Source organism: Macrobrachium nipponense, chromosome 2 (assembly GCF_015104395.2).
Source record: "Macrobrachium nipponense isolate FS-2020 chromosome 2, ASM1510439v2, whole genome shotgun sequence".
Classification (NCBI taxonomy): Eukaryota; Metazoa; Arthropoda; class Malacostraca; order Decapoda; family Palaemonidae; genus Macrobrachium; species Macrobrachium nipponense.
The window spans coordinates 92,676,524-92,704,102 of record NC_087201.1 but is presented as its reverse complement, the minus strand read 5'-3'; the positions used below and the strand labels follow the sequence as shown (position 1 = coordinate 92,704,102).

At 34.7% G+C, this 27,579-nt stretch overlaps 1 protein-coding gene across 19 annotated transcripts in view; it reads right to left on the bottom strand.

Moving 5' to 3' along the window:
* Positions 1-1,986: 1,986 nt before the first annotated feature.
* LOC135220788 (IQ motif and SEC7 domain-containing protein 1-like) overlaps positions 1,987-27,579 on the bottom strand; it is a 192,586-nt gene continuing 166,993 nt past the window's right edge. For 15 of the 19 annotated variants that reach the window (XM_064258269.1, XM_064258275.1, XM_064258271.1 and 12 more), the window contains 7 exons: positions 26,929-27,114; positions 21,329-21,546; positions 20,841-21,130; positions 18,274-18,383; positions 8,154-8,409; positions 4,420-4,764; positions 1,987-3,034 (listed from right to left, as the gene is read on the bottom strand). In XM_064258269.1, coding sequence (XP_064114339.1) covers positions 2,763-3,034; positions 4,420-4,764; positions 8,154-8,409; positions 18,274-18,383; positions 20,841-21,130; positions 21,329-21,546; positions 26,929-27,114 — 1,677 coding nt within the window. In that variant the 3' untranslated portion in view covers positions 1,987-2,762. Of the gene's footprint in view, positions 3,035-3,293; positions 3,395-4,419; positions 4,765-8,153; positions 8,410-18,273; positions 18,384-20,840; positions 21,131-21,328; positions 21,547-26,928; positions 27,115-27,579 lie in introns of all 19 variants that reach the window. The other 4 variants (XR_010315799.1, XM_064258270.1, XM_064258287.1 and 1 more) reach the window with 4 other exon arrangements.

Genomic DNA, 27,579 nt, shown 5'->3' with positions numbered 1-27,579 from the left:
TGATAAATAACATAGTTTTGGTTTTTTAATACCCAAAATCGAATATGAAATTCATAATAATCATGATTTATTAAATTGTCTTTGTAAAAAGAGAGTACACCTTCGAGTCTCACCTCTGACATTCTCTTGCATTTACGTTTGCTTATCTTTGTTTCGGCAAGAATGTCATCATGCCAAAGAGGAAAATACAAGGAAAACATCTTGCTAACATACAGAAGAAAATTCGCTGTAATAAGCCGAGTTAGTGAAGGGGAGAGAGTGGGTTATGTAGGAAGGAGTGCCCATCTTGCCTCAAGCACTGCCCCAGGCTACGATATATGAGCAAAGGGATCATCATTTATGATTATTGATAAATAAAATAGTATTGGTTTTTATTAATACAAAAAAAGAAATATACATTCATAATAATCATTATTTATTAACAATGTCTTTATAGAAATACGAAGGAAAACTTTGAACGCCCGTATCTCAAAACTATACTTATTGACCTTCAAAATCTATCTCCTCACTTAGTTTTAAAGCTATAACATTGGAATTTGGTATATAACTCAGAAAGACATTATAGAACAATCAAATAGAGCCCTTTTTTCCAATTTTTGTTTCGTCGTTTTTTTATAAATTTTTTTCTTGTGATTTATAGGGTTTATTTTTTTACCATATTGAAAAATTCATATCTAGCAAAAAAATGACTTTTAGAAAAAAAACTCTACATTTGATTAGAGGTCTACATCAGGTCTATATATGGTAGTAATCCCAGGTCTTAATATTAAATATCAAAGGAGGAGATAGAATTTGAAAAATGGTTATTTTCGGGATAAATTGCCCTGGTGTCACAAAACCGAAGGTCAGAGGCAAAAATCATATGCGGTTTGGAGATGTCCCAAGTCACCTTATTAAGTGGTATGAATGTCAAAGTCTTGTCGTTAAAAAACGGCATTAGCCGGCCGCCCCTTAACACAAAGAAACAATACAAAAAAATTTAATCAGCATACAATTTCAGAACACATATAAAAATAAAAGAAAGCGACGCATATGTTCACTGTATCCAACGTGTGCACTTAATTTAAGCTAATCTTTCAGTACTGAATCAGTTCATGTTAGTGCTGCCACTTACTAAATTGGCTGGGCTGGGTTGGCTTGGAATTACACAGAACTCAAATTCTCACCTAATATTTAGAGACAATAAAAAATATGCTGGATCATCAGGAGCTTTCGTACAAATGGAATTATTTCATTCACCTTCATCTGCATTAGTTGACATTCCAAACTGCTAGATACCAAACTAGTGGACTTTCCCTGTCTACCACATATGAGAAATTGGCAATTTGGTAGACATATGAGAGATTGGCAATTTAAGTTTTACTGCTCTCTGACAGTGTCATTCTTTTCAGTTAAGTCATTTGGATCTTCATTCACAGTTCCTTTGCATCCTGAACTTGCTGTGTTAAACCTTTGATCTTGCATGAGCCATACCAAATTATTTAGAGCGTTTAAATTAGAACTCACCAAATCATCATATGCCTGATAATTAGACTTCTATCATATAAGCCATGAGCATATTTCCCTCAATCACTGAGTTCATATTTTGGTACTACCTGACACAAACTACAGGCAGCCCCCGGTTTACGATTTCAGCTTACGATGTTCCAAGGTTACAGCACTTTTCAATTATACTCACCAGAAATTATTTCTAGGTTTACGACGCATGTTCCAGGGCTATGATGCTTACAATGACGATATGACAGAAGAAATACAACTCCAAAAGACAAAATAACCAATATTGGAAGGTTTGGCATTGAAAGTAAGGTTTTCTTCAGAGTTTCGATGATTTTCGATAAAGTTCCGGCCTACAACGATTTTTGGCTTATGGTGTGTCTCAAGAATGGATCCCCCATTTTAAACCGGTGACTGCCTGTACTGTAATTCCAAGGATGTTTCCTTTCTTTGCAGTACCTAATAGATATTCCGGGTAACAGAGGGTAACTATTTTATTGCTTGATAATTCTTTATTTTTGTCATAGAAATACAGCCTGTACAATCAAGCTGATGAAATGATAACAATATATCCCTATGTACAATGTTGGATGTGAGTGTGTGATATCAGTAAAGTATAATCTGTAACACCCCACTATCAAGTTAGTCCAACAATTTGTCCTTGAAGCATCAAATACAAGACATAAAAATCAAGAGTGCTGACTAGAGATAAATTTCATAGGGAAGTATACAGTTTAAACTGATTTAAACTGTACCTTACTCTTCATTTGAAAGGTTGTGTACACAAACTGAATAATGTTAATAACTATACTCTGGAAATCTTATGAAATCCTGACTTTTAGACTAGCAGATGCTACTCTAAAATACCATCAGAAAAAAATCTATTCTTGGACATATTCAGCCAACTATGGTTAAAGTATATATATATTACAGATTACTATTTAACATGATTTATATACATAATACTTTATACAAGGTTATATATTTGACTATATCTGACTAAATGGCACTGCATATTTGTTTGGTTCCTCAAATGTTCACCTAATTACATAAGTACCGATACCTTTGCACACATACACAGTATGAGATACACAGGATAATTTACAGAATTGATGTTTTTGGCCACATCATCTTCACTGTGCTCTATTTGGAATGCTTGTGTACACTTGAAAGACTAGATTATGGCTAGAAGATACAACCTGACTTTGCCTAATATCAACATTTCCCAGTGAAGGAAGATGGAGAGTGAGAGGCTGCTTGTATCACTGTCAGACCTCCACTCCAGCTGAGGATAAATCAGAACGCGAAGTTCTGCGTGGACGAAACAGCTGACCAAGAAATGAAGTGTTTGATGTTAAAGTACGCCGATGAAGGTTAGGGTGCTGCTGAAGATCCACTGGGGATGACTTGAAATACAGTGATGGCAGAGGACCACCGGCTGGAGAAGTCTCATTGGAGGCACTAGTGGACTGGAAGGAGACAGACATGCCAGAATCGAGAGAGCCCACGCTCCCCCGTCGCACTGACTGCCCACCAATTTCTGTGAACCACATTGTTAAACTCACCCCACCAGAACTCACTTATGAACATCAAACTCAAGTTATTTATCTTATATTTCAAATATAATATTAGCAATGAATTCATCTTTAAAGCCTTTGTCATTTGTGGCAGCAACAAGGAAGTCACTTTGTGGAAGAGAATCTACTCAATTCTTTACAAAACTAAATTACTATACAATGTGCATCTAAGAAGTGGTTAGTGCTAAACAACACTACAATACTTCAATATACCAAACTCACACAAACTATAAGTTCTCCAGCATTCATTCCAGTTAAGAGTGCGGTGGTGTCATAGCTCCGTGGTACAGAAAGGTGAGCAGCACATGTGCTTTGGAGTCAAGCTTTCATACACAAAATAAAACTGAGTGAGTTATTTTTCTTTACGTACAACCATTATGACTGTAAAGGTATATTTATATAAACATACAACTTATTTAATATCAGTTTCTAGGTATACAAATGTTATACAAATTAATTTCTATAATTTCTACTCTATAAAATATGGAATAATTGCAAAAAAAAAAAATTAAGCATGTAAATACTCATTATGTTCTTATAAAGACAACCTATGACACGACTTGAAAACATGAAGATGCCTCTCACACCTATGCACTGCAATCCTTATTTTGACAGAATAGCTGTACTTTACTCATTAACAAGCCAGGTGGTGAAGTAAAATAGTTTTTAAAATTTTGTTGTAAAATAGAAATGAAAAGCTAACTTGATACTAGTGCAGTCTTGAAACAATTATTTGGTGAAAAAAAAAGTTTTTGAAAATAAATATGAGCAAGTGACATTAAAAGTTATAAAGTTATATATATTCCATAAAATAATAATGGAGCTTAAAAAAAAAAACAGTACTGCATCAACTCCAAGTAAGTGGCAACAGGTTTAACAAAAATATTTTATTTTATACATTAAAATGTACAAGAGAGAGAGAGAGAGATAGAGATGGGAATATCAAGTAAAAAACATTTTCAGTATTTTGAATTGAGAATTATTGGCAATTATTCTAATATCTCCGAGGCTTTTTGAATTCATACCTTCAAACCTTCAAATTACACTACATACAGCAAAAACTTTCTGAAGTATTAGGTTCAAAAGCTAATACGTACTACATTCTACTCTAGACATAAAGTTGCCAAAAACTAAAATCTCCATGTTGCCACTTACATGATAATATTAAACCTTGGGTGAAAAAATTATCACTACTCAAACACAAATATATCTTGACAAATCCATCTGTGTTTACTAAATTCACGAATAATAACAAGTGAAAGCAAAAGGTGAGTGGCTTAAAGGACAGGTACTGTTAAAATAATTTTTTTTACTAATCTGATAGAATCAAAAGCAGAATAAAACTTACCAGCTTCATGAATATCCAGTAGAGAATTGCTTAATGCTGATCTTTTCAAAGTTGAGTCTGATTTTAAGGTTCCATTCTTTTCCGTACTACACGTTGTTAACAACTCCATGTCGGCGACACCCGAATCCCGATTATCTGTAGTGGAATTTGGTCTTGATGCCCTCAGAGATGCTTTTTGTCTTTCCAGCTCTCCCTCAATTCTCAAGTTCTCCATTTCATCCATCTCACATATAGACTCTTTCAGGTCTTCACAAAATTTGGAGCGATCGTGTTCATTTCGAGCATTAAAAGTAATTAATAGCTTGCTGTCGACTCTCTGGCGAATTTCCATGAGATATGGGTAATCTGTAAAGATGATTTTTTCCCTGTACTCATAAGTAAACTTATGTATAAAAGAAAACAGCCTACGTATGCCACTACCCTAAGTATTTTTTAAACAAAACCATATCTCAAAGAAATACTTAACCATCATCTTCAATGAAATTTCCTAAGTTGACAAGATGGAAAATTTATTTCACAGCATTGCTGGATGCAATCTTTATATCTGTGCAGTACAATTAGGGCAATTTCACAGTAACCTGCATTGGAAATGAACATTTTCTACATCTAAAAATGGTGCCATAGCAAAATGTCTTATACTAACTCATATTTAATATTCTGGAAGGAGGGGGAATGTTAGGAAATATCCCCAAAAGTTGTCAATGACAAAACACTGACCACTTATGGCCATAGCAATATTTACCTTTTATTATTTACATACTATATTTTTCTTGGTTTATACATATAATGACTGATACAGTTTCAATCGAAGGTGAATGCTGGAATTTTGCTGTCCCAAACTCAATGGTGGAAAACAAAAAAAGTGAAAACATCAAAATAGTGAATTGAAGCAAGCTAGCAAAAACAAAAATGGATGCACACAGTGGCCCCTATTTTTTATGTGGGAGTACATTCCATAACCTACCACGGAAATGCAAAATCCCATCTAAAAGTGCTTATAACTGCCAAATACCTTGTACCCCTTAAACACTTATAACTGCCTAATTTACCATTTCACAGCTTAATTTGATAGTTCAAACAAAAATATACCTTAAATTATCACACTAAAACAATTTAATATCACTTCAAACAAAAATACACCCCACACCATCATCCTAAAAGATTCCAAATAACCTTACATTACAGTATGTACTCTCCTACTACTGGTACTCTTAGGTAGGCTATACTGTCCAACCCCACTATCTGCGGATTCATGGTTCGCAGAATGGCTTATAGCCTATTTGCAGATTTTTCTAAGGATCATATATACCCAATATTTGTGGAAAATTCACCTATTCATGGTATTTTTCACTGAGAAATATTCACAAATCACTGTATTTTCATATCATTTTTGACACTAAATGCACTTTTTGTGATAAAACTATTAAAACACTCAGGTATAAGCATTTTTAAGAGTTTTTTTTGTTAACTATTAAAATAGACAGTTCTAAGAAGTTTTAGAGGGGGTTTTAAGTATGTACGGATTTTAGCTATTCGTGGGGGTCTGGTACCCATCCCCCGAAAATAAGGGGAGTCTACTTTACACATCCCTAAAACACTTATAACTGCCTATTTTAACAATTCATTGCCAAACTCGACAGTTTAAACTAACATCCCAGAAAACCCTAATATCATTTCAAAGTCATGTTGCAAAATTAAGTAGCAGCCTACAACTGATACTCTTAAGTATCTCCTATCATTCAAGCATGCATGTTTTCTTTGGCCTACAGCATTGTTCTTGGAATACATTTAATGTTTGGTATTGCTATTTTCCTGTGTTGTAAGATGGTTTTGAAATTATATTTAGTCTAAAATAACGTATTTTAGGATAGCACCATGTATTATATAGAGTGCACAACTACCTAAATTAATACATGGGTAGTTTAGAACAATGGGACATGACCTCCTGTTTGTATGCCATGTTAGTATTTTTGTGATTATGTATTGGTTTATGTCATTTTGTGGTTAATCCTCACCATCTCCAAGAAATTTACCAAAAAAAGTCTTGTGGTGTCATTCTCATAGCAAAAAATTTTTTTTGGACAAAGTAATCTTTTCTCCCTCTTTGTAGTCCTTTTAACAGAAATAATATTAATTACTGTACCGTAAACAAAAAGCAGATGCAAAAATAAACAAATCCGGGAATTTCACCACAGATGATTTAGGTACTGTTGCCATATTTCGTTATCTGATTTATTGTACCGTAGTTCATTATAAGTTTAGTTGACTATGATTATCACACATTATAACACTACATGAAAGAATAATTTATCATTGTTAATGTTTCATCTCTAATCAACGTAAAAATAAAAAGAAAAAAATAATAATGTAGGGAACACCCAACACTACTCTCATCCAGCCAGTTTGAAACACTCTCTCTCTCTCTCTCTCTCTTCTCTCTCTCTCTCGAGAGAGAGAGAGAGAGAGAAAGACTGATTTTGTATGTATGTAGTTTTGTACAGTAAAGTTTTATAGATAAATGTGATGTCACTGTCATTAATTTTTTTATATTTTTGATGCTATATAATTACAACTTTTTTCACTTCAATAAATGCAGACTTAAATAAAATTAAAATAATTAGCAAATGTTTAAGATACTGTACAATATGCTCTATACTACAGTAATATAATTTCAAATACACCTTATATTTATCATAAAAAATGTATTTAGTCATGAAAATAAAATGAAAATACTGTAATTTGTGAATATTTCTCTATGAAAATTAGTCATGAAAATAAAATGAAAATACTGTAATTTGTGAATATTTCTCTATGAAAAATGTGCAAATTAGTGATATTTCCCCAGCTGACAAGTGAATAGTATACTGTAATGTGTTCCTGCCAGGAATTCTTGCTGAAGGTAAGGATTTCTCACTTAACAAAACTATCCTGTTCCTAAGTCAAGTCTGTTTTTTAATAAAGTCTAGTAGTTTTTTTTTTTTCTCTCTCTCAGGTTAATTCCTGGGGATCAGCCTGAGAAGAGACTTTTTTAGGCTCAGAGGTCTGGTTACACTAACCTTTATCCTATCCTATCCTGTAATGTGTTCCACAAAAATCCACAACGAAACGAAATGTAAAAACAGGGGGACACTGTATAGCATTTGTGAGATGCCTGAGAACATTGTAAAACCATCCAGGTTGTGAGGGCACAATGGCCTTGTGTTTTGATTCACAACATAACCTCCCTACTTCAATGCTTCCACAAATGTTTATTGTTATAAACAAAGGTGTTGGATATACAATCTGGGTATCTGTGACATCAAGCATCAAGTAGCAATTAAGTGTGTATGGGGATAAGTAATGGCAAAACATTATACCTCATGCATTTACAAATTGATTTAGGAAAATACACACAAGAACATGGAGCTGTTCTTCCCCTGGCAGTTTCAGTCAAGAAATGATATCCCATCTCTTAGGAATAACTCAAATTTCATTTACCTAGTAATAACAGTAGCAAATCAACAAGTTCTATAATTAAAACTGCCTAATTCTGCTGGCCAAGCGAAACAAAAATTATAATTCACAGGTCAAGATTTTTCAAGAACACTTGATAGATAATCACATCAAGTCTGTTAAGGAAAAAACATCTTATTCTGTCTGAACAAGAATTTCATGTTAATAGCATTAGCATAGCACACAGTCTCTCATAACATTATTAAAAACTTAAAAAAACCTTCTAAATATCCTTCACTTACATGGCACTTCCTTAGTGGTCACTGACAGACCAGCAAGAGGAAAACTTTGTCGGAAGGTATAAGTCACAGAGCTTTTCTTTTTAGAAAAAATTTTAGTGACAACTAGAAGATCGTTGAAAAGGAAGACCTCTCTCTGATGAACACCTACTCTTTCTCTTTTGTTTACATCAGGGATTTCGTAGAGTCGGCAGTAACAAACTAATCTACGATGAGGTAGTGCCAAGTTAGGCTTCTTTCCTACCATAGTTTGCTGAACCTGAAAGACAACATGAAGGTTAATATGGTTGTTAAACATACTCAAATACAAAACTAAAGCACATGACAATTAATCTCGTCTCATCCACATACTATTTTTAACATCCAAATTCAACCAAACAAAAACTTCTTTCAGGTTTCTTCTGAAGATGGATAAGAGAAACCCACAAAATTACTTAGTATAACTTGTTCACTTGTAAGTATTTACAGATTATTTCACTCAACACTCAAGTTCTTTCAGGCCCTATCTGTGGCCTTTTCTCAAAAGATGTGTAGGTTTTCAGACTGGGTCAAGGCCCAGCAGTCTTTTAGAACTTCTTGTTGATCTGTCATTTATGTAATGGCTGTCCTGGTTCCCATTCTCTTGAGAGTTGTTAATCCCCTCTAGTCGCTCTAATATCCTGAGCAGATGGTCAATGGGATTAACCTTTGTGGTGAGTGAGTGGTCACCAACAAAGAAAACATAATCTCCAGGTCAGAAGAGTCAATCTTACCTTATTTCAATATCAAAAGTTTGGCTTATGGGATCATCTGAAGTGAAACCTTTGTTTCCTTCTATCACTTTAATCTCTCTGATTTGTGCTCCTTCCACTACCCTCCTATGACTGATTTTATAACTTTTGTATATAACACTACAGTTTAAAAGCCATCCTATGGTCCTTTTCCCAACAATGCCTAGCTATAGCATTCACCTGCGAGTTAAGCTGTATACTGCCCGTCTGTGTTCTTGGATTCTATTCCTTATTCCCCTACCTGTTTCTCCCACATATTTGTCTCCACAATTACTGCAGTTAATTATGTATAAGCCCCTACATCATCTGCTTTTTACAGTATTATTAAAGATATGCACAAATTTATATTTACTTTCCTTCAATTTTGAAGTAATTTGTTTAATTTTAGGTATAAAAGGGAAGGCAACTATTTTCTAGTTTCTTTATTCCATGTACTCTCTACATTTCTTCAGTAAAAAAATAAAGGGATACATGGTTAGTTTTGATGAAGAAATTCTAATGCTTAGATAAAGTATTAGAGTTTCTTCAGACTAAATTTAATAAGGGCATTTTCAACCCAAACATAGAAATAGGCAACTTCCTTGAGTTTATTAAATTATGTTAAGTGATACTTGTTTCACATTTGAGGGACAAGTATACAAACAAAAATATGGAGTAGCTACGGGGTTCTCATGATCACCAATACTCGCTAACATCTATATGGAATATTTTGAGACCAATATAGTTCCTAAAATTAATGTCCTTAACTTAAAACTGAAAGGTTGGTGGAGATATGTAGGTGATATTGTTGCCATTCTGCAAGGTGTTGAAAGTGAATCTATTAGGTTTGATAATAATATCCAATTCAATTAAGAGACAAAAACAATAATAAACTGCCCTTTTTAGACATACAAATAGAAAGGAAAGAAACAGGATATGAATTCAGCACATATAGAAAGCCCACACATACAAACTCATATATTCATTTCTTTTCTTTTCACACTCATGATATAAAAATAGGTGTTCTACCAGGTTTATTTCTTAGGGCAATGAGAATGTGTGACCCTTGTAAGATCGATCAAGAAATAAATTACATTGATAAAAGCTTTGATGCATTAACATACCTGGAATGGTTCAGAAAAAGGGCACTCATCAAAGCCATGACAATTTTTTGACAGAGAAAATGTAGAGAGTACTTACAATAAAAAAACAAGAAAGTAGTTGCCTTCCCTTTTATACCTAAAATGAAACAAATTACTTCAAAAAGGAAAGTAAAAATAAATTTGTGTATACCTTTGATACTACCATAAAAAACAAAGTACTATGTAAAAATAAATTGGAAGGAGAAAACAGTAATGCAGATGATGTAAAGGGGGTATACATAATTAATTGTAGCAAATGTGGAGACAAACTTTACAGCTTGTTCGGGTTGCCCCAGGTCCCTCAGTGTGAGGCACCTCTAATGTCTACCAGAGAATTGCTAATGCATCTTCCAGTATATTTTGCATCTACCAATCTTGGACGGTCTGGGATGCGGCTTAGATTTTTGTCGAGCTTATTCTTAAACAAATCTATGCTCCTCCTGATATGTTCCTCAGATGAGCTGGCAACGCATTGAATAGACACTGCATTATCGATGCTAGTGTGCAGTGGATTAATGTCCTGTGTGCTTTCCTTAGTTTTCCTGGTATAGTTTTGAGCACTATTAATCTACCTCTGCTTGCTCTTTCTGATATTATTAGCTTCATGATGTTTTCGGTAATTCCTTCTATCTGTTTCCATGCCTGTATTATCATGTAGCGTTTTCTTCTTTCTAGACTAGATAATTTAAAAAATTGTAGTCTTTCCCAGTAGTCAAGATCCTTAACTTCTTCTACTCTAGCTGTAAAGGACCTTTGTACACTTTCTATTTGTGCAATATCCTTTTGGTAGTGTGGGTACCATATTATATTGCAATATTCAAGTGGACTACATACATACATTTTATAAAGCATAATCATGTGTTCGGCTTTTCTTGTTTTGAAGTGCCATAACAACATTCCCATTTTTGCTTTGCATTTTGCAAACAGTATTGCTATTTGATCATTGCATGACATGTTCAACATCACACCAAGGTCTTTAAATGCTTCCTTATTTGTGACTGTCTTGTTATTAGGTCCCCTATACGCATAATTTGTTGATTCAAATTTATCAGAGTTAAATACCATCCTACTTACCTCTGCCCATTCATATATTTTGTTTAGGTATCTTTGTAGTGAGTTCCTATCTTCATCTCATGTAATTTCTCTACTTATTCTTGTCATTGGCAAAACTACTCACTACAGAGTCCTTAACATTACTGTCTATGTCTGCAATCATAATAACAAACAGCAAAGCAGCTAACACCGTACTTTGTGGCACACCGGATATTACCTTAGCGTCATCAAATTTCTCATCGTTTGCAATCACTATCTCTTTTCTATTTTTTCAAAATTCTTTTATCCATCTTCCTACTATGTCCGCTATATTATGTTTTCTAATTTTCTTCGCTAATATATTATGGTCTACCTTGTCAAAAGCTTTTGCAAAGTCTGGGTAAACCATATCAGTTTCTTTTTCGTTTATCATATTTTTATATACAGGCAGTCCCCGGGTTACGATGGTGTTGGCTTACGACGTTCCGAGGTTACGACTCTTGTCAATAGACGTTATTTCCAGGGTTACGACGCATGTTCCAGGGTTACGACGCCTACAACGCTCATCTGGGAGATGAAATATGACACCAAAATAATCAATATTTGAAGTTTTTTTTCATGAAAAATGCCATAAGAATGCAGTTTACATAGTTTTCAATGCACCCAAAGCATTGAAAGTAAGGTTTTCTTAGGATTTTTGACGATGTTCCGGCTTACGACGATTTTCGGCTTACGACGCGTCTCAAGAACGGAACCCCCGTCGTAACCCGGGGACCGCCTGTAATATGTTCTCACGGTGCACTAATGGTTGGGTTTGTGTACTTTTTCTGGGTGCAAAACCATGTTGTCCTATATTAAACAAATTATTTCTCATTAAATATTTCATTATATTTTTCTTCATTACCCTTTCATACACTTTCATAATATGTGATGTTAGACTCACGGGCCTATAATTACTTGCCTCTAGTCTTGATCCACTTTTGAAAGTAGGGGTAATATATGCTAATTTATGTTCATCATAAATTTTACCTGTATCTACACTTTGTCTTAATAATATTGCGAGCTGCTTTGCGATAGAATGAACTACTTTGTTTAACAAAATGGCAGAGAAGCCATCTGGTGCAGCTGCTGATCCATTTTCAATTTCATTAATAGCCTGCACTATATCGGTTTCATTAATATCTATGTTCTATAAATATTCACCATTTTTAATCTCTTATTTCTGTATTATTATCTCCATTATCAACTCTAGGGATAAATTCTCTCATATCTTTCTGCTAATATGTTGCATATTTATGTTTTTTCATTCGTTAATCTCCCTTCATTTCTTAGAGGGCCTATTTCTACTCTTCTTCTATTCATCTTTTTTGCATATCAGTAAAATAGTTTTGGGTTTTGCTTGATATTTTCTAGGGTCTTTTCTTCTAGGTCTCATTTTTCATTTTCTTTTGATTGTATAATCTTTTGTTCTGTATTTTCTATCTTACTTTTTAGTTCCATCACTTTCCAGGCTTTCTTTTCTTTTGCAAGACCTTTTTCCACTTTCTGATTTTCTGGAACAAGATCCTTCTGTCTCTTGGTATGCATGACTAATGTTTACTTTTCTTCAGTATATACTTATCTACTATTTTCTCTAATATTTTATATAATATATCAGTATTTACCTGTATATCATCACTAACGAATATGTTTTCCCAGTCTTTGTTTTATTCTTCATTCATTTCTGACCATTTTATATTCTTACAATAGAAATTGTATTTTCCATATCCTTCCCACATTTTCATCTCTTGCTTATCTCTGTTTTCACTTGCTTTGGAACGGACTGTTCCCCTTGATTCCTATTTTTTCTATCTGATCTATAAGTTTGGAACCCCTTTATGTGATCAACATTACCAGTCTCTTGGGAATACCAGGTTTCACTTATATTCATTATATCTATTTTTTCAGTTTGGGTTAGTTCTTCTTAGAACTCTACTGGGTGTTTCGAAATTATTAGTTTTCTGCTATAGCCTATCTCCAAGTACATTATCTTAAGTTTCTTTTAAGCTATTTTGTCATTTTACATTTCTTGTATTTTCAGACTGAGTGATGGAGTTAGATACAGCCATGGCTAACAACTCGGAGGAAATCAGATGGATTGACCGAATCCAGGCTATAACCTTCAGAGAGACCAGGGATGCTGTCGCATCCTTCATTTCACATACCTGGATAGCTAAATACATTAAAAGTGATGAATCCTTTGTTAAAAGAAACTGGAACAAAAATCCATATGACTGTCATCGCGAAAAGAGTGAATCTTGGAAGGCCTGAAGTCCTTTCTCAGGAGTCAAAAGATATCATAGCTGAGGCAGTGGGTAGACCAAGAAAGTCTTTATGTAAATTGGCGCTTGAACTAGAAACAAAAAGGGGAAAGAAGAGAAGTTATAGTGCATATATCTTGAGTTGAAAAAATCTGGTATCAAGCCATTTCATGTTACTAGCAAGCCCAACATCACTCAGCAACAGAGAGAAGACCGTGCATGGTTTTGTGGTTTATTTCTTAAAGATTAGGATGAAGCTGACTTCCTCCATGTTGCTGCATCAGATGAATTCTTCATTTGAGTCAGGAAGTGAAATCATAAAAATGACATCATTTGGGCTGCAAAGTTGGATGATATCAGCAATTACATGCGATATCACCAAGTTGTGAAATTTCCTGAATGTTTGGGAATTTTTCTGTTTCACAGCCAAACGGTTAATGTGGATCATCAAAGAAAAAAGGACAGTCATGGAATGGTGAATACTTCAGAGAAATTTTGCTTACTGGTAGAGTATTTCCTTTCCTCAAAGATCCTGAAAATGTTCTACCTGTTGAAGAAGTCACATTTTTGCATGATAAGGCACCATGTTTCAAGGCTCTTTAGACACAGGAGTTGCTTTGAAACAGTGGTATAGATTTCTTCTCGTCTAGTGAATTTCCAGGTAGCTCCCTTGACCTTAATGTGTGTGAAAACATTGGTAGTATCTTAAAGGATCGAGTTGAAGCATGCACAGTGAACTACGATGGTATACCAAGCCTCGCAACCTGCGAAGAGAGGTGACCGAAGTGCACATGGAAATGGAGTTTGAGTCTCAGCATTTTGCAATTTGCTGAAATCATATCCCTCAAGAATGCAGGCTGTGGTACGGGCAGACGGAGGCCACATAAAATATTAAATACTCAGAGATTAACTTGAATAAATAGCTGCTCTGAATTACTTTTGTTTTTGTCCATATAAATTTTAGTTTATACTGTAGAGGAGGGGGCTCTAATTTTGAAACACCCTGTATTTTTCTTTTTGAGTTACCGTATATTTCCTTGTATAAGACTACCTTTAAATAAGATGAGGCCAAAAATGATGGCAAATTTTCATGAATTTATCTCATACCTGTAGTATAGGATGACTTCTAAATTACAAAACCGAAATGTTTTTTGGGAGAAAAGTGATTATTTGCAAAAACTAACCAGTACAACTATATTAATAATAATGATGACTTAAATAAAAGTTGTTTTCCTTGTTGTATCCAATAACAGTATTACTGTTATCATATTGCTACTGCACTACAGAATATAAACATCGTCATGTACATCATTTGCATTTGGTATTGTTTACATTCTCAAAATCTCGGCTGATTTGAGTATTATCGATATCTTCATTGCCATTATTTGTTAGAATAGATATAATTCGGAGATACCTTTTATTGTAAATAAACAAAGTTTGGTTGAAGATGTGCACATATTACTTTACTTCATTGTATAAGTAGGTGTGATTTCTCCAGTTCCAAACATCACTGCCGCCTGGCTGTTATTCGTTTCATTCAGCCTCAGCTATAACCTGCAGCTTTAATTTACTAGTACTCTTTCTTGAGATCTCCATAACATGAGAGATGAACAAAAATGTATCTAATTTTTACTTATGGAAGCCACCATTGAGAAACGGCAAGGCTTAACAATTTTAACGGAGCTCTTAATAAACGCTCGAAAGTTACGGTAAATGACATTAGCAATCAGCTGTTTCTCAATTTGGTTGTTTATGCCAATAGTACATGTTTACATTAATCGCTTCATTCAGAATTCTAAAAACCAGAATTTTTTAGTATGAGAGAGAGAGAGAGAGAGAGAGAGAGAGAGAGAGAGAGAGAGAGAGAGAGAGAGAGAGAGAGAGAGAGAGAGAGAGAATTGCCTCGGTCAGGTTGTTACCCTGATAGATATCCACTTGCAAAAGTCGAATAATAGTTGTATTGAGAATAATGATAATTTAAATAACACATGTTTTACTACAATCATATTACATGTATGTATCATTGTATTACATTATAAGAACAAAGCGGTGATGTGCCATTTGCATTCTAGGTTTGTTTACAGTCTCAGATGATCACGTTTAACCGATATCATCACTGTCTTTAGTCGCTGAATGGAACTTAATTCAGAGATACATACATTCCTTTCGTAAATTATCAAAGTTGGGTTTAACAAAGCCAAGTCCATATGTTTTTCATACAGAAGGCCGTGGTAAAGGGAAACCATTGTTTTGTTTATGTTTCATCGCCATTCTCAGACAACAGCTAATAATACAATAATAAACGATAATTATCGTGCACAATTATCGTTCATATGACTGAATTGTTCGAAACAGTTACCAACAGCTTTATGTGCTGCCTCATGTGATGTTCGCTGTTTTGTTATATAAGCATGGTGGAATGTGAAATAGCAAGTGCCATAAAATCATTTAAAAATTGACGATTTGTATGATATCAACGATGAAGCTGAAGTCGACTCGCCGGAACCAGACTGGAATCCCTGTGATGGTGGCACATGTGACCAATCTTGTGATATGTATGAGAAACTTTTAATGAAAAATGAATATTATGCTCTCTCAATTGTTATTACTACTGTAATTACACTACCATTAAAATTTCTAAAAGGTTACCAAAAGATGAAGGTTGCTGTGAGCCAACCGTAACTTGATGTTTACATTTTCTCAGCTGGGATTGCATAGAGCTAGATTAAAGTCTGTTTCATTGATTTTGAATTATTCCTCAAATAGGCTATTTGTTATGAAGATATGCCAATAATATATAAGGTGGTTTTATTACCTTTATCACTTTATTTCATAAAGTGAATCTTCATGTATATTGGTGGTTAGGCTATAGTAAGAGGCCAAGGCTAGCCTACGATAGACTTCTTGGATTTCAAGGTTTGGTCTTCAGTATTGCAGTATAAGATGACCCCCAATTTTTAGGGGTGAATTTTAGGATTTAAAGGTTGTCTTATACGCGGAAATATATGGTACTCATAACTAGACCCTGCGCATTCATCACTGATGGTTTGCGTGTTATCCCCATCGTTTAATATGGGTAATAAGGATTTTCCCATGTCTCTTTCCTGTTCTGATATGTTGTTTTTTCTTCATTTCCAGAAATTCTGACATTAAAAATCCAACTTTTCCAATACATTTGATCTTCCGTCTTCATATTTATTCATTTTGCATATGTATCTGCATTTATCTCCATATCTGCACCATCCCCTGGCATTGTATATACAGTGCTTGTTCCTTGCACTGTATCGGGGGCTGATGCATAAAATCTTGATGCTGACATTTCATAACGCGTGATGGTTTGTATTTTTCCTTCACCTCATATTCTTTGTTCCTTTCTTTATTTGCTTCATTTTAATCTTTATTTTTATTATTTATTTGATTTTGATTCATGGCTACAGGGTGCATATATCTTCATTTTTTTTTAACTTACACCCTTTTCCTTCTTTTAAGTTTTTGCATATTTTTGGATGTAGATTGCTGCATTCATCCTCATAGCCATCTAGGTATGCACATTTGCCATAAATCTCATTTCTGGGCTCAGTTCGTGTCGCTGCGTGAAATAATCCTTTAGTTCATTATTTCACTGGGCGACACGAACCAATCGCCCAGAAATAGATTTTTCCTACGTCAAAATCCTTTAATTGTGATATATTTTGGGATGCTTGTAGTGACATCTTTCACCGAATCTGCAATTCCCTCTTTTCAAAAGGGTGCAGACTGCATCTTTCTTTTGTTTTTTTCTTACTCTTTTCCATCAGTATGGAGATCTGGGTAAAGCATTTTTGGGATTTTATTTTGTATTGTCATGTCGTAATTTATTTCATCGTATGTATGCTGCTGTATTGCCTCATATGTATTATCTATTAGTATCTCTGCATCCATACTCTTGTACTATTCTTTGTTTTCATTATCTTTTTCTATCACTTCAGTTTTATTTTCTTCTTTTCCATTTTCCTCTTCTACCTCTTCCTCATCTTCTTTAGCCTCTACTATTTGCACATTTAGTCTTAATTTAATAACATTATCTATTCATGTTAGACATGTTAAGCAAAATACTCTTGTGTCCTTTCTTTTATTTTGCTGGACTTCTGCACATTGAGGACGAGTAAGTAGGTACGTGGCATGCATAGCATTTCCTGATCTGGCTTTGTGGATTTACAATGCTATACCACACCTTGCATAGATTACATCCTTTAGGCATTCGTTTTCTATTGCATCAATCAGTATATTTACTACATTCACCTACTTCATTTTCTTCGTTGGAATGTGTTGAATGATGTCATTTTCTTTTTCTTTATAAACAGTAGGGTTATATATAAAAGCAATAAAATCAGTCATAGGAGGGTAGTGGAAGGAGCACTCATCAGAGAGATTAAAGTGATAAAAGGAAACAAAGGTTTCACCTCCAAAGATCCCATAAGCTGAGCTTTGATATTAAAAGAAGCTAAGATTGACCCTTCTGACCTGAAGATTAGGTTTCTGCCCAATAGACTGTTGGTGACCACTCACTTACCCCAAAGGGTTAATCCCATTGACCATCTGCTCAGGATATTAGAGCGACTAGAGGGGATTAACAACTCTCAAGGGAATGAAAACCAGGACAGCCATCACATAAATGACAGATCAACAAGAATAGTTCCAAAAGACTGCTGGGCCTTGACCCAGTCTGACAACCTACACATCTCTTGAGAAAAGGCCACAGATAGGGCCTGAAAGTACTTCTTGAGTGTTGAGTAAAATAATCTGTAAACATTTACAAGTAAACAAGTTATAGTAAGTAATTTTGTGGGTTTCTTTTTCCATCCAAAAAAATATTTTAATTTAATTTCCTACTTAAATCTTTACAAAAAAGGATACCTACCTTTAAAACTTGAGTTACATGATCATGTCCAATTCTAAATTCTTGGGACTTGATTCTTTGATACATTCCTTCTAGCATCTCACGTTCTATGTCATATCCATCATCAATCCCTGCAAATAAACAAAGGAAGCTGTTCAATATTAGTGATAAAATATCCTAACTACACAATATTTGTTTGTTTGTATGGTGTTTTTACGTTGCATGGAACCGGTGGTTATTCAGCAACGGGACCAACGGCTTTACGTGACTTCCGAACCATGTCGAGAGTGAACTTCTATCACTAGAAATACCCATCTCTCACTCCTCAGTGGAATGGCCGAGAATCAAACCCGTGACCACCGAGGTGGGACGCTAATACCATACCAACCACGCCGCTGAGGCGCTTAACTACACAATAAAACTTGAAGAATGTTTTGCTTTACAATTACCTCTCCTAAAATCACAGAGGGTTAGGCACATCTTGATTACAAACTACCTCATGCACAGTGGCTAAGTCAGTCAGGCAGCCCTACTGGGGAACATATTCCTTTTCTTTAGACAATGCAGTTACTTTTATGCCTATGAGATAGGACAGGAAGTCCTTGCAGGAAAATGGCTCACTAGTATGCAATATAAGTTATTATATTTCTAAAATGTCTAAACAACAGCATATACTATTTCTTAGGAAATGCTCAGTAGTTAATAAAATAGAAAATTGACTGAGGTTAACCAAGTTCAGAGTTACAAATGACTTTAACAATAATTACAAACTTTGTAACCTCAACACAATCTAAGCAAGGAATTCTGGCAACCTCATGTGTTTAGATCTTTCCTTCCTTCTAAGAGTGGCTTTATATAGAGGGCTCTGAAAGGAGTGACAGCACATCAACTCATCATAAAGTCAACCTTGAACTAGTTTGTTTGTATGGTGTTTTTATGTTACATGGAACCGGTGGTTATTCAGCAATGGGACCACCGGCTTTACATGACTTCCGAACCACGTCGAGAGTGCACTTCTATCACCAGAAATACACCTCTCTTACACCTCATGGAATGCCCGAGAATCGAACTCTCGGCCGACAAGGTGGCACGCCAACAACACACCGACCACGCCACTGAGGCGCTCAACCTTGAACTAGTAACAGACAAAGCATATCCTCTGCTGGAGTTAGTAACATAGTAGCAAATTCCCTTCATTATTAATTACCCTTCCTCCAATTAACTACTATATTACATTTACCTAGTGGGCTATTAGCATACACTGGTGCTTAGTGGTCTCTACAGTAATTCAACCGTGAAGACTTAAGTGAACTGCCATATATTTCCCTGTATATGACGACCTTCAGATAAGACGAGGTAAACATATTATGGCAAATTTTCATGACTTTATCTCATATCTGTAGTATAAGACGACTGCTAAATTACAAAACCATATGTGTACCCATAGGATAGTTACTGCATATACTCGTGTATCATATGACTTTTGAAGACCTAATTTTGAAGCTAATTTTAAGGAGGTTGCATCATACATAAATATAAAATTAGCCTATGTAATATTCACATATTAGTATATCATAATATAAAATACAAACATAACAAATATGCATCTTTTCAGTGGATCTTTAAAAAAAAGTTATGCTTTACTTAACTGTATTGCACTGAGCCCGATTTTTAGAATGGTAGTATAAGACAATCCCCAATTTCAAAGAGTGAATTTAAAGATTTAAAAGTAGTCTTATAAGGAGAACTATATAGTAATTAATAAAAACTCCAAACTGGATTTCAAAATTTGATGGAAAAATTCTTCTGATGGGGGACACCTCTTCAATGAGACTTCACCATCATCATCCTTTTATAACGTTTCTTAAAAACTGTTTCAAGAAGTGTCATTAGAAACTGTTGCTCTTAAAGGTTACCATGTCTCAAGAAGTGTTATCAAAAACTGTTGTTCTTAAAGGTTATCATCACTGCTTAAAGCATTCCTAAAAGTGCAATATATGTACTTCTAATTAGTTCCAAAGGGACACTGATACACTAGACTGTCAAAACCCTTGACAACTACACAAATTGTCTTTCACTTATAACATAGTTTCTCAAAAAAAAAAAAGGGATGGGGAAGTATAGAAAATGTCTGTAACCATAAAATGTCATTATGCTGCTAATAATTAAACTACACAAATATTTAAAATAGCATGTGACAAGAATCTGTCAATTCACATGAATAATAATTACACTAAAGCATTGGAACACCTGTAATTGTTACAACACATCAATACACACTACAATTATAATCTCTCTCCTTGTATAAAAAGTGTGTCAGCACATCATTAGAAAACATCACAGAACTGATGATGACATCAAGAGATCAACAAAAGGAAACTAACAGTTAAAAAGGGATAACCCTATTGGGTTTGTTGGTTAACCTGAGCTAACAAAGCAGTTGGAATTAAGAAAAATGTCTAACACGCTAAGAAAAGTAAGAAGAGGAACCTCCATTAAGCAATGGTAGTATCTGCTATGGATGAAAAATAAAATGAAAATTCACTTCCGGTAATTAAAAAATGTACTTAGGGTTCAAAGCATCTTACCTCTTAGGTTTTTTATAAAATCTTCAAGCTTCATTCTCTTCTCTTGTTTCATTGAAGCTGTATGTAGGTCAGTGTTCAACATAATTATGGCAAATGCCATTACAAATATAGTTTCAGGATCTCTTAACTTAGCAACAATATCTCTGTTACACTGGCAATACCGCTGCGCAAACACCTGAACAAGACGTTCAATTTTTTGTGCCTCGCCTGGCATACGAAAGTGCGTCTGGAACTTTCTGAGGGCAACATCTACTTGCATTCCAGACAAATCAATTTCTTGTGCAAAACATCTGTTAAAAGTGGGTAAAACAAAACATTACTCTTCATTAACTATAAAATTGGAAGTATATTTAAAAATTCAATGTCCTATATTGAGTGCTTACAGGCATAATTATCAAATTACTCTCAATTGAAAATCATGAAATCATTAACCTGTCATCAAAATACAAGTTTGAAACAAAAAACAGTTAAAATGTGATAGCACTCACTCAAGCACAGCCATATTAAAGTTGTTTTGGAGATTGCCCAGATATTCTCCAATCATCTGTTTACTAAGACCTTTCCGAGTTAGAAGGAACTTTGCTACTGCTTGTGAAGAATTCTCTAAGAAACCTCGACCTATTAAATAGGTAATACCTTTCTCTGGTTTCTTATTGAATAAGTTTAAGCCCACTCTATATTGCCGCTTTCTGACTACTTCTGGTACCTGTAAAAAACAAAAACTGTTTTAAGACCTGAATATTTCTAATTTTTGACATTTTAAAATTTTGTGAAAATATAAATACAAGACCTGAAATTTGTTACATGTGGATGAATCTCCAAATGACTTGTTATTTGTGTAAGTACAGGAAATAATCCACAACACAGAGGTTAAGAACTCACAGTTGAAGCAAAACAGACAGATTCACCCAAAACATAACAGCATATATATAAAAAAAGAGGTCTACCTTACCTATCTTCCATGAAGGCATTATACACAATCTTTCAATTACAAGACTGACTATCTGCTTAAATACTATATTCTATTTGCAAGTCTACATTATTAATAAATCAAAAGGATCAACCCTGTTTTGTACTTCATAAAAATTGGTCCTTCTCCATGATTTCTATACTTACTCAAAGTGGATAAGAATCTTTATAATAAATAAATAGCACTTCAAATAATGATAAAATGCATGAGATGCAGGATGTTAATTTTTCTACAGAGCTAGTTGTCTTATTATTTATACTTCATAAATGAAAGAAGGCTTATTTTCACTAAAAAATAGACACCCTAAAAATTTGTTGTAAACAAAACCAGTCAGCATTCCCATACACATTCCATTGAATCCAAAGAAAACTGCCTTATAAGTCAGGCACAAATCTGGCACCCTCTAAATTCAAGGTGGCGGTCAAGTCTTTCTTGTGTTGTCAGACTCACAGCAAGACATGAGAGATTAGGAGGAGGACTTTCTGCATAAACTATAGCATTTGTACTAGGGAAAATAAATTTTGTTTCAAAAAAATTCCATTTCATTTCAACATAAATCCCACCAGTTTACCCACTGCCTCAGTAGCTGTTTAGGAAAAAAGGCTTCTTTCCATGTGGCAAAATTTTAACCAGGGCAGATGAACTCCTGACTGAATACAATCAGGAAATGGAAGTAACTTTAGACTAACAGGTGGTCATGATGATGGATCAAATCCTTGTTAGCAAGATCACAATACATACTTTTTTTACAGGGCTAAATAAAATTATTTTACAAAATAAGTGCTAGTAACCCCACAAAAAATTGTGTTCATAAACAGGGGAAAATGTGCTCTGAAGATAAGTAAGATGAATTACGAGGGATATTACCTTCTTTAGGAGCAGTTACAACTTACAATTAATAAGTAAACATCAAGGACCACATGTCAGATCCACCAAATAAAACAGTGTGTATTTGGTGATTTCAACAAAAATAATCTATTATTCCTCAATCTCAATATTTCTTGCAAAGGCTGTAATTGTAGAATCGACTCAAAACCTCATGAATGCAACAAATCTCTGTCAAAAACTGACAACTTAGGTTTTCTTACGTGTGCCAATCAATGCCTATCATAAATGCTCTCCTTGGACATTGCACCAACATTTATTAATGTGAGTAACTACCTCCAAGAGACCAACCTGGAGGTCAGGGGTATCTAAAGGAAGTAACATCTCACTGCAATTCACCCCAACCTGTGCATATTGGACAGTTTATTTCATGAGCACCTCATTAGATCGATAAAAACATGCCTCTTCAAGGTCCCAATCAAGAAGTTTTTTTTTGCTAGAGCTGACAACACTCAATGCAAAGCCTGAAAATATTATCAACTAGCTTTCCTAATCTTGTATCTAGGACAACGAGCTTAAACACCCTAAGATACCTTTGAAACTACCATACGGATGGGCAACAAAGCTCACTCCTTCCTAGACTGGGATGACAACCCCTCGATAAGAGAAAGCTGAGAGCCGATGTGAACAAGAGTAAGGTTATGATGGAAACCAAGATGATGGAGCAAAGAAGCAAGCAGTTGACTCCTTTAGAAAAAAAATTACAGAATGGTAAGATGAGAAAAGAAGCAGGTAACAGAAGTCATGAAGCAAACAAGTTAGCAGTATATGAGTAAAAGATTGGGGAAAACTTTAATATTATTTGAACACCAAGGGAAGGAAGAGTATATGACATGACTGATGAGCCTACCCTTCTATGGAAGTGAAGTATGAATGCTGAAAGCAAATGAAAGAAAAAAGGTTAAGTTTGTTGGAATGAAGTAACTTGTGCATAGTATATGGCATAGGAAAAATTAAAAGGGTGAATAAGAAATACGTAAAAGCATAGTGAAAAGATGGATCAATGATATGGTTTAGTTATGCGAAAAGTATAGGAATAATAAGAGGTGAAATCCAGAAGTATTAGGAGGGAGTAGGAGATGAAGACCCAGATCATGTTAGATAGATGGTCCAAATGAGTGTCAGAAAGGAAGGGCCCAAACAAACAAGCAGCACAGGAGCGCATCGAAGTTCAGAGGTGAATGGTCCAATGTGTGTAGGGAAGTCTGATGCCCAGCTGATTAGTCTCCATAGACATGTGTCTTAGGGGAGATTATGATTTTGTGTCTAGCTGGGTTGGGAGAATTTAAAAGAGTGGTCTGACTAGTGATTTAAGTGAAAATGTATAGGTGCCGCAATGACAGAAATAAATGACTTTGTTCAAAGGTGTAGATCTCCTGGAGTAAAAGAGAATGAAGAGAGTTTTGCAGCAATGTGTCTAGAAGTTGCTCAATGGTTGGAAACACCTGTACATGGCTTCCAATACAAATTACTCGTAAGTATACTTGGTAAAGATAAAATATATGAGTACTACATGCAATGAATTTCTAATTTGCAAACTCTTTCACATTTACAGGTTAATTTTCAAATGGAAAACTTTAAATTTCAAAATGCAATAATTAAGACCTCCTTACACAATGGATTTAATATATGCAAATAATAATAATATCTACACTATAGAGGTTACATATGAAATTGCTCGAATCCTATAAAAGTAAAAATTATAGTCCCAATGTTCCTTAAAAATAAGTGCAATATAAATAGAAAATAGGAAAACTTAGCTAGATAATTTAAAAAACAAGTCCATCCTGCTGATGGAAACCACCAAATAAACACACAAAACAAACTGCAGAAACATAGAAAATTCTCTTCATCTGAAATGAGGAAGGGCAAACTGCTGACAAGTGGGACTGCCAGCAAGTCATGCAATCAGTAGTTGCCATTCCTGCATGAGATACCACTAGCATTGGTAATAACAGATTCCACATGCACATCCTGTCTATTTTACTCAAGTAACAACATAGTAAACATCAGAGCTTAAAAAGTATAAAATAATTGACCCTATCTCATTAGCTACTATACTCAAAACCTACAATGCCAAGGGAAGCCTAGGAATAACAGATTGTCCTACTAAAACTAAAACAATCAAAACTAGGGTACATTTATGTTAAGGTTTTAGTTCTTCTGAAGCAACTGGGTTTAAAAAAGTTTTCTCCACAAAGTTTCACCCACAGTTCAGTGGTTAAAGTATGAATGCAACAGTGACTGTTGTAGTTCTTTTTTTAATCTAGGTCTCTGGTTTGGAAGTTCACCTACAGTTATGTAGTTAATGTATGACAGAAGAACTGATAAGAAGAGAACAATTAATGTGGGTTTCAACAAAGGGTTGAGCATGGTCAAAGTATTTATCAAAAAGGATTTAATCCGATGTTTAAAAGGAAAGGAAAAAGTGTACATGGCGAAAAGGATACACAAAAACCTTATGATAGAAAATAGATTTGCAATGTGGAAGCTGTTGACCATACATAGTGTGAAGAAAATTATTTATTAAGACCGACCTTAAAGTTTTTACATAGCTAACATATCATATTAGAATACGTGTGTAGAATGAAGAAACATTGGTCTTTATGTAATGTAGGGCTGAAACTTGGGGGTCCATGGCTGTTTAAAATCTTTTAAAATGGAGTGAAGCAAGAAGTTTGAGATAGCACAACAGATGTCATAAACTGTGGGATGGGAAAACAGGCTATGAATGCAATGTGGAACAGGTGGTACAGGTGGTGTTTCCAAATGTTGTAGAACACTTTCAATAGTCTTAGCAGTTTCTCTTCACCCTTCCCAATCAGTAATGTATCTTATGAAAACTTCAGTTGATCCATAATTCATCTACAATCACAATTCTTGTGTCAGTTTTGATATTAATCAACCATAGAGACACATTACACACTTGTTTCAACTTAAAGCAGTCACTCCTGCCTACAAATTCAAATAAATTTGCTTCCATCATAAAAACTTTTATCACCCTCAAAGAATTAGTCCAATAATTATTACTCGTTCTGTTGACTGTCTACTTTTACAATCAAATCCTACAATGCAAAAGCCTTGGATAAGTACTTGGTAATATTATGCCCCCTCTTTAATTCTAACAGTCTCCTCTATCACCTTTACCCTTATACAGAAATAATTATTCTTCTCATCCACTCCTGATGAACCTTTTCCTTGTCCATTTATTTCCTTGTTGGATGAGTGGTTTATGCGCTCGCCTACCAATTCGGTAGTCCCAATTTCGACTCCCTGCTCTGCCAACGTGGAGTCAGAGGAATTTGTTTCTGGTAATCGGAAATTAATTTCTCTATCACCACAAAACTGCAGCACTTCACTTGTATTCTCATCAAAACCCAGTGTCCTTCCACTGGAAAATCTCTTTGACTACTTTCCTTACATCATCAATAGTCACTTCAATACACATTCTCAAACTCGCCTAACCACTACTACTTTGCATCAGTCAGCTCTGCCACTCTTCTATTTTTGCACAGTATAAATCCTCAAAATACTTACTCCAACCAGATTCACATCCTCTTTACAAATTATCGCTCCATTTGCATGTTTTATTCTGAGATCCATATGCTCATTAACCTTCCCCTATGCATTTACTTTTTTGTGGAACAACTTATTCTCCCTTGAGACCTAGCTCACTTCCCCTCCCCCTTTTTCTACTGCATATCTTCTTTTCTCTCTTTCTTCTTGATCACCTTATCTATTTTTCTTCATCCCTCCCAGGATCTTCTCTTAAATTTTGCAAATAATAAACACCTAGAACAACTTCACTCTTTTTCTTTCGTTAAACTTTGTATATTTCCTGATACCACCATTCACTGTCTTCATATCCTCTTCACACCCTCTTGAACAAATAAATGCTCCATTGTGTCAGTGTACTTGTACATGTTCATTAATCAAAAACATACATTTTTAGGTACGTATGAACTAGAGAAGCAGGATAATGAATTAACAAAGTATTGTAACATGCATTAATAAACATTATAATGATCTACATAAACAAGAGAACTGTACACTAAAATTTATAAATGTAAAACTAGAGAAACCAAGAGTACCACTTACACGACAGTTCTTAGAAGCTTTCATAATTTAGCACAAGAATTGCTAGCGATAAGATTTTGTTATCAATTACACCTGTTGTTACCCAATTTATCATTATCATACACAGCAAAAAAAATGCCAACAAATCTACTCTACCTTGGGTAAATGAGGAGTGTGATTGAAATGAGCATTGGCGTAGCGTGCTGAGTGTGGAATCTGTGAGGGTATAGTTTGGGAGTAAGTCATTCCCTCAGAGGAATGGGACTGAAGTGAATCTTCTGAATTTTCACTGATGTTGCTCAGCCTCTTATCATCATAAATCACTTCGCTTGTGCTCATCTGCTGGTGAAATTGTGAAGCTAGCTTAATTGGACTGAAAAACTTAAATCCTTTTAATTTATACTCCACAAGAAGCCTTTAGCGAGAGGCAACCAATTACAATATGGGAGACATATCAATTTTGACAATCTTCAAGATTGTGCGTACCATAAACAGGAGGGAATAACTCATTATCCAATATCACGAGATGAAAGAAAAAGTGTAGGATGAAAGAAAAAATGTAGGTAATATTTACAACTAAAAAATCAAATTGAAAAAACCTGAAATTATTCTAAAATTAAGAAGGAACATCAAAAGAATCTGGATCATCTCTTCACAAAATTTTGTTTGTATACTAACAAAATAATTTGGATTATTCTAATCATTACTTCTCATCCACCAAAACAAGTTCACATGCTACGTACTGCAATTCCAAATCCATGGACTTTTCTTCAGCCCATGTCTATTCAAGACTTTCCCACTGAAGGC